The 7651-nt window shown below is 49.3% G+C and overlaps 1 protein-coding gene across 2 annotated transcripts; it reads left to right on the plus strand.

Moving 5' to 3' along the window:
- Positions 1 to 1543: 1543 nt before the first annotated feature.
- Positions 1544 to 7303, plus strand: ncbp3 (nuclear cap binding subunit 3). Of its 2 annotated transcripts, none has more exons than XM_053441126.1 (13): positions 1544 to 1744; positions 2290 to 2355; positions 2452 to 2557; positions 2657 to 2782; positions 2933 to 3058; positions 3133 to 3278; positions 3360 to 3468; positions 3590 to 3689; positions 3807 to 3916; positions 4420 to 4738; positions 4893 to 5044; positions 5116 to 5280; positions 5365 to 7303. In XM_053441126.1, exons 1-13 carry the CDS (start codon positions 1574 to 1576, stop codon positions 5688 to 5690), a joined length of 2022 nt encoding a protein of 673 aa, XP_053297101.1. In that variant the 5' UTR covers positions 1544 to 1573; the 3' UTR covers positions 5691 to 7303. The 2 variants fall into 2 exon arrangements, with proteins under 2 accessions (XP_053297101.1, XP_053297103.1); XM_053441128.1 differs by lacking the exon at positions 1544 to 1744 and adding an exon at positions 2094 to 2169.
- The last annotated feature ends 348 nt before the right edge of the window (positions 7304 to 7651 follow it).

The raw sequence follows: 7651 nt of genomic DNA on the forward strand, positions 1-7651 counted from the left end.
TAATGTCCTGTGACATCCCTCACTTGACTTTATTTAAAATCCAGTTCACAACAGAAACAGTTCATACAGATGCAACACAGTGACATCACAGAGCTCCAGAGAACACAGTGACATCACAGAGCTCCAGAGAACACAGTGACATCACAGAGCTCCAGAGTAAACAGTGACATCACAGAGCGCCAGAGAACACAGTGACATCACAGAGCTCCAGAGTAAACAGTGACGTCACAGAGCTCCAGAGAACACAGTGACATCACAGAGCTCCAGAGAACACAGTGACATCACAGAGCGCCAGAGGACACAGTGACATCACAGAGCTCCAGAGTAAACAGTGACATCACAGAGCGCCAGAGAACACAGTGACATCACAGAGCTCCAGAGAACACAGTGACATCACAGAGCTCCAGAGTAAACAGTGACATCACAGAGCGCCAGAGGGCACAGTGACATCACAGAGCGCCAGAGAACACAGTGACATCACAGAGCTCCAGAGAACACAGTGACATCACAGAGCTCCAGAGTAAACAGTGACATCACAGAGCGCCAGAGAACACAGTGACATCACAGAGCTCCAGAGAACACAGTGACATCACAGAGCTCCAGAGTAAACAGTGACATCACAGAGCGCCAGAGGGCACAGTGACATCACAGAGCGCCAGAGAACACAGTGACATCACAGAGCTCCAGAGTAAACAGTGACATCACAGAGCGCCAGAGAACACAGTGACATCACAGAGCGCCAGAGGGCACAGTGACATCACAGAGCGCGTACAGTGAAGTTCACTTCATGATGCGAGGGGCCGAAACCGCTGGTGGTGTGTCACTCACTCTCTTCTCACACTGAGTCAAGATGTGATGTCACATAAGTGTCACACACATGATGTCATCTTCACATTGCTCTCTATCGTTCACTGGTTGTAGATGTTTTTTTCCGCTGGAACAGATTCACACGATGTCTGAACATTAAATGTCTTTGTCACATGTCGACTGAGACTGTGTGTTGTGTCATTACCAGGTTTGATCCACATTCAGAAAGCTGAAAAAAGAAACCGCAAAAAACTGATGTTTATTTGCACTAAAACGCTAAATACACACACACATACACACACACACACACACACACACACACACACACACACACACACACACACACACACACAATACAAAAATGTACAAACCTTTTGATTAAATTGTCTTTTGAAAGCACTAAAATCACAAACTATGTTTCTCTTCTGAATTGGGATCTGAAGTTAGAGTTTCTGCAGGACTTTGTTTCACTTACTGCGTGTGTGTGTGTCTGTGTGTGTCTGTGTGTGTCTGTGTGTGTGTGTAAAGGTCTGCTAGTATGTAGATGTGTATACTGAAATAATATTTAATAAATATACATGTCTAATACTTTATTACATAGTAGTTAAGTACGTTTGTGGTTGAGTACTTATACTCACCTGCAGCACTGAGTGGCGCTGCTGCTCCGAGGGGCCGGATCTCACCACCGCAGCACCGACGAAGAAGACTGTGGAGAGAGAACCGTTTCCGGGTTCAATCCACAGCTGCAGCCGTTGTTTGCAGCGCCATGGCGGCCGTACGCAGCCTACGGGTGTCGGTGAAGTCGGACAGTGGCTCGGAGCACTCGGACTCGGACTCCGAGTCGGACCGAGATGTTCGCGATGCGGAGCCGATGGAGGTGGAGGAGGGGGAGCTGGAGGACGTGTCGGTGAACCGCTCCCTGAAGGAGCTGCTGCCGGTGAGTGTCCGAACAAGGCCCCGCGGACCGGGGGCTGGCGTCTCCGGCGGCCGCCACATCCGCTGCAAGAGTCGGCGTGTGGCAGCTGTGCGTCCCGGCGGGGACCCGGAGGTCGCGGGGAGCTCCGCGGCTGCTCCGGCTGGTCACGCCGGGTTCAGCGCCTGTGACGCGGCTCGTGTGCGCGGTTCTGTCGCGGAGTTAGTTTCAGTCACTTGTTGAGCCTCACGCGCACTGACCGCACGAGACCCCGCTCGATAAACAGGAAGTAGAACCGAGGACCGACTGTTGATGTTCTGACCGGTTCATATTGAACTCTGCGCGAGAAATCAGCTGATTCCTTTGATTCCTTTGATTTAAATTAAACGCATCTGACTTACAGGGGTGGTCTCCATGACAACTCGGTGTCTGTGGGAAACTGTCTGTAGGTCAGTGATTGGTTGAAGTGGAGACTGACGTCACCGGGTCTGAGCTGTTTGTGTTATGAGGTTTTCTTAGTTTGACTTGAGGAGGTCGACAAACTGTGATGATCGATTTGTGTTTCACAGGACACGAGTCGCAGGTATGAGAACAAAGCTGGAGCCTTCATCACCGGGATCGACGTCAACTCCAAGGTACCACACACACACACACACACACACACACACACACACACACACACACACACACACACACTGTGGGAGCTGAACCTCTGGATGTTTTTAAATCAGGAGGCGATTGAGAGAAAAGAGAAGCGAGCGAGACGTTTTCATTTCCATGCAGAGGAGAGCGATGGACAGAGGAACCTTCTTCTCGACAAAGACATCCTGAAGAAAGGTAAGAGGTCACGTGACTGCTGGATGCAAACCCACTGATTGTGTCAGACCCAGTTGTGTGTTTGCTGACCCTGTCGTTGTGTTCCTCTGTGGCGCTCAGCCATCCCCGATCTACGCATGGAGGCGATCTATGTGACCGGCGTGGACGAAATGAGCACGCAGGACGTCTTTGGATATTTTAAGGAATATCCTCCGGCACACATCGAGTGGATCGACGATGCCTCCTGTGAGTACGACACACACACACACACACACACCTGTGTTTACCTGACGCAGGCGGTCAGTCTGATGGCGGGTTCAAGTCACACGTTTCAGTTTGATCAGACGAAGTCGATCGCAGCTCTAGTGTTGCTCAAGGCCAGCCCCTGTCTCCTAGGTAACGTGGTTTGGCTGGACGACAACACGCCCGTCAGAGCGCTCGTCCACGGCAGCCGGGCGCCAGGCGCCGAGGCCGTGACCACGGAGACACACGGCACCAAAGAGCCGGCCGAGCAGAGCGAAGGTCAGTGTGTGAACAAAGACACAAACTCACGCAGAAGGTGATTTGAAGAGAAACAGCTGACTTGTGTGTCACAGTTTGCCAGGGTCAGAGGTCAGATGAAGAGGAGGAGGAGGAAGGTGAGGTGGACGAAGACGAGACGGCGAAGAAGAGTGGCGAGGAGATCGAGGGGAAGGACAGTGACGGAGAGGTGGAGCAGAAGACAAAGGAGGAGGGCAGTCAGGTAGAGTCTCACAGGAACTGATCAGATCTATTGATCTGTCCCAGATACTCTGTGATCTGAGTGTGTGTGTGTGTCTCTCAGATAAAGGACCTATCAGGAGCAGAGAGAGAGTCTCTGCTGAGGAACGACCTGCGGCCGGCGATCAAACCGTTTAAAGGAAACAAAATCCTCCTGCGCTTCGCCACGCAAGGTCACTCACACAAACTCTGAGAAAAGCTTCATTCATATCATCTGAAAATACTAAACAAGATGAAAATATTCAGGTGATAACCTAACACAGATGTGACTGTAAATACATTTTTTGTTTGTAGAAGATAAGAAGGAGCTGGGCGCCGCTCGCCGCAGCAGGTACTACATGAAGTACGGAAACCCAAACTATGGAGGCATGAGGGGAATCCTGAGCAACTCCTGGTGAGCCTCAGACCAACGACCTCTGACCTGAACTCTGTCCTCAGAAGACGTCTTCAGAGGGTTTTCTTCTGTTTGTCTCTCGACAATTTGTAGCATCATGAGTCTCGTCTGTTTCAGGAAGCGGAGGTTTCACAACCGGCGAATCCAGCGAGACGTCATCAAGACCAAGAAGCCTCTGATCGGAGACAGCATGGGTCACACGCCGCCGTACACACACCGGCACTCAGGTGACCCTCGAGTTCAGAAACATGGCTCCAAGGTTTATGTCTCTTCAGTTCCGTCTGATAAAATCCGTTGGTAAAACTCCACGTCTCATCTTTTATGTGTTTTTGAAACCTAGAGTTTAAAACACAGGTTTATAAAGTGAACGTGAGTTGGAATCAGAGGACAGAGGTCGACTGACTCACGAGTTCAGTGACCAATCAGACGGAACTCTGTTTAAAATCTCTTGTCAGATTTTTACCTGTGTCGATTTGTGCTTGAAAAGAACGAAGGGTTTCATCTCTGATTTAGAGCTCGACCCATTTAGATCTGTACTTAAACACTAGCTTACTGGAAATCTGTATTTGTTCCTCAACTCTGACCGGAGTGAGAGCAGCTCTTTGTAAGATCTGTGATATAATCCAGTTGACTTTTCATGGAACCAGAGTGAAACCCACTTCATTACGTAAACTATTAGAACTGTGATTCAGGATCAGTTTATTAATCTGGATTGACCCCACCCCCTCAGCTGACCTGGTCAACCTGCCAGAGGAGCCAATCAAAGAAGAAGAAGAAGAAGAGGAGGAGGATGACTACGGCGGTGACGAGGACATGGACTCGGACGACAGGGTGGTGGAGTACAAGGAGCGAGGAGAAAAGAGCGCCGCCTCGCGCTCGCCGGGGGCGGGGCTTCGCAGCCGGGCGGAGCGCTCTCCGTCTCCCTGGTCGGAGTCGGACGAGATGGATTACGACCTGGAGCTGAAGATGATCTCCACGCCGTCGCCAAAGAAGAGCAAGAAGATGACGATGTATGCCGACGAGCTGGACACTCACCTGAAGAGCATCCGGTCAGAGCCGCCGCCATTTTACTCTCTTGTGTTTCACATCAACAATCTGATGTTTTCACAGAACGCCATTTTGACAGAAACCAAGAGATGAAGTCAGTTTCCTCCTCTCGCCCGATTCATTAACACAATCCGTTTGTCTTCTTCCTGTGAGCAGGAACCGTCTCGGGGAGACCGGGTCTCAAAGCAGGACCGAATCCCCGTCGCCCCCAAAACTGACGGACGTGCGACAGCTGCTGGAGGAGAAGAGACAGGGACAGAGACCGGGACAGAGACCGTCCCCCCCGGTGGCCAGCGCAGGAAAAACTGGTGGGACACATTGTTGTGTTCTTTTTTTGTTTCAGAGAAAATACAGTTTGTTAATAAAAACCTGTTCACAGATGTTCGACAGAGACTGGGCAAGAGACCACGCTCCCCCTCCCCCGTCTCCCCCAGGGAAACCCCACCAACCAGAGAACCAATCAGAGACATTCACCGCAGACTGGGCGTGGCCAGTCAAGAAACCAGAAGCCTGTTCTCTGACTCGTCCAAGGACAGGAAGACAAGTAGGACTCTCTCTCCCCCTCTGCCTGTCTCTCTCTCTCTGTCTGATACTGCATCATTAACGTGGCTCCGCCCCCTCTCATCAGGTGGCCTGTGGAGCAGACTCGGCTCCGCGGAGGATGACAGCGGCTCCGGACGTCACGACCACAAACCAAGCAGCCGCTCACCGGGCCTGTTCTCCTCGTCCTCTGGGCGGAGCGGCGATGGTGGTCAGGTGAGCCGAGGAGACGGAGGGAAGGAGGACAAGGAGGAGGTGGAAGAAGACGACACCACGCTGCAGAACGTGTGGGGCGCCATGATCAAACAGAAACAGGAGCGAGTGTCCCACAAGATGAAGAAGAGCCGACTGGACAACCTGCCGTCTCTGCAGATCGAGATTAGCCGTGACAGCAGCGACGACTCCGACGCCTGAACGGGGGGGGGGGGGACACCTTCTGAACTCTGTCTTTTGCGATCATCTAAAGACATGAAGCTGTGGTGGGTTTTTACTTTGAGGAGACGCTCGTACCGATGATGACTTATTTAGATTTTAAATTAAAGTCCCATTACGCTTTAGCGACAGAGCTCAGACTCGGCTCAGCTTCAAATTGTTCAGATGAACCAACGAGACCCTCTGGTTTTTGTTTTGAAATGTACATCATGTGCAGGTGAATATTAGAATCTGATCATCTAGTGATAATCAATAACCAGTTTCTTCCATCAGGATCGGGGCCAAAAACACTCGTCTGGAACATGTTTATTTGATGCCTGAGTTTGCAGCTGAAAAATATGAATTTCTTACAAAATGGTTTCCAGTGTTGAATAACAACCCAGATGATGCTGAGGCTCCGGTTGATGTTTAAATACGTGTGTTGATATTTAACTGGAAAACCCTGCATCCTCTGTCAGAATGTAACAAAGCATCATGGGAACGTCTGTTTTGTCAGTTAGTCATTGATGCATTACCGTGGAGATACCACACCCCCCCCCCCCACCCCCCCACACACACACACACACACACACTTGGGACCATTCTTCGTGACACACGAACTTAACAGGACAAAACTTCATTCCCCTGTTTATGTGTGTGTCTGTGAGTGTAAGGACATGTTTGTCAAGTTGGCTGATTATCCATTTTACTCAGAAACACGTGTCTTTTATCTGTAATACACAATCTTACCACATCCAATTCTGTGTGAAGGATTTAGTGACATCAGGTGTTGTACATGTGAAGACAAGTGGCCGTACACAAATATTCTATTTCCAGACATTTTCCTGCTGAATTCTTACATTCTACAGACATCTTACTTGGGGTCGGGGGGGGTCCTGAGACACTGACTCAGACTTTTGTCCTCACATACAGAACACGTCAGGAACATGTGCAGACTGCAGTTCAGGTCTGAAAATATCTATAAAATCCTGAACAGTCTTCTGCGGTGTCTGTCCTTTCTGGGCCTGTTTCTTTTCCCCACTGAACGACTTATTTATTTAACCTTTCATTATTAATCACATTTTATTGGGGCCCGAGCAGCGACAGTGCCAAAGCCCTATTGCTTTTCATTCGATTAGTCAGGAAAGAGCTTTGATCATGAGCTTTGATCATGAGCTTTGATCTTAACTCCTGGTAGATCAGAGCTGCCTCAAACTGAGCGCTCGTCACGGTTTGATGATTCTCCATCCCGACACGAGGTGGTTGTATCTCGGACATCAATGGTCCAATCTACTTCAAACTTGACATGTAAGACAAGAGTCCCGGACTGTTGACTTCTACACACAAATCCTGACTTAAAATGATTGCGCCCCCTGGTTGCAACAACAAGTAGCTCAATAGCGCCTCCTCAAGAGCAGCCCTAGCACCACGACTGACAGAAAACCGTCTTGGATCGAGATGCCAAACCAAACAGGAAGTTGGGCCTTTTGAATTAAGTCGCCCTTTTTGACCATTTACATTGTATTTAAACAAACTCCTAGAGCTTTCTTCTGATCATCTTTAAAGTGAGTGTCATCTCAACTTCATGGAGAATAAAAGTTGGTAAAAGTTTTAAAGTGTGTCACGTGGCGTCAAAGTTTGATGATTCATTACATTATTATAATACATGTTATTTGGCGGACGCTTTTATCCAAAGCGACTTACCTTTAGTGCATTCGACATCTATGAGGGGCAAAAAGGAGGTTTTATTTGAACTCCTCTGTAAATAGTCATCAGCATCGAACATCTTTCACACATCACAGTCCCGCCCTGAACAGATTCTTATGTGAATATATATAGTAGCCCCAGCGCCACCTGCTGGAAACAGGAAGTGACATGTTGTATACTTTGATGCACTGCTCAAATGAGCTGAGGTAAGTCATACGACTATGATCTGAACTGCGACGTTTCCTCAAACTGCAAAC

This window comes from Pleuronectes platessa, chromosome 15 (genome assembly GCF_947347685.1).
Source record: "Pleuronectes platessa chromosome 15, fPlePla1.1, whole genome shotgun sequence".
In the NCBI taxonomy this organism is placed as follows: Eukaryota; Metazoa; Chordata; class Actinopteri; order Pleuronectiformes; family Pleuronectidae; genus Pleuronectes; species Pleuronectes platessa.

What these genes read in the sequence shown, in the direction of transcription:
- ncbp3 (XM_053441126.1), top strand. Translation starts at nt 1,574, where the DNA reads ATGGCGGCCGTACGCAGCCTACGGGTGTCGGTGAAGTCGGACAGTGGC. An exon ending in GCCGGCCGAGCAGAGCGAAG is followed by an intron (nt 3,059 to 3,132) that starts GTCAGTGTGTGA and finishes TGTGTGTCACAG; the next exon opens with TTTGCCAGGGTCAGAGGTCA. An exon ending in GTACACACACCGGCACTCAG is followed by an intron (nt 3,917 to 4,419) that starts GTGACCCTCGAG and finishes CCACCCCCTCAG; the next exon opens with CTGACCTGGTCAACCTGCCA.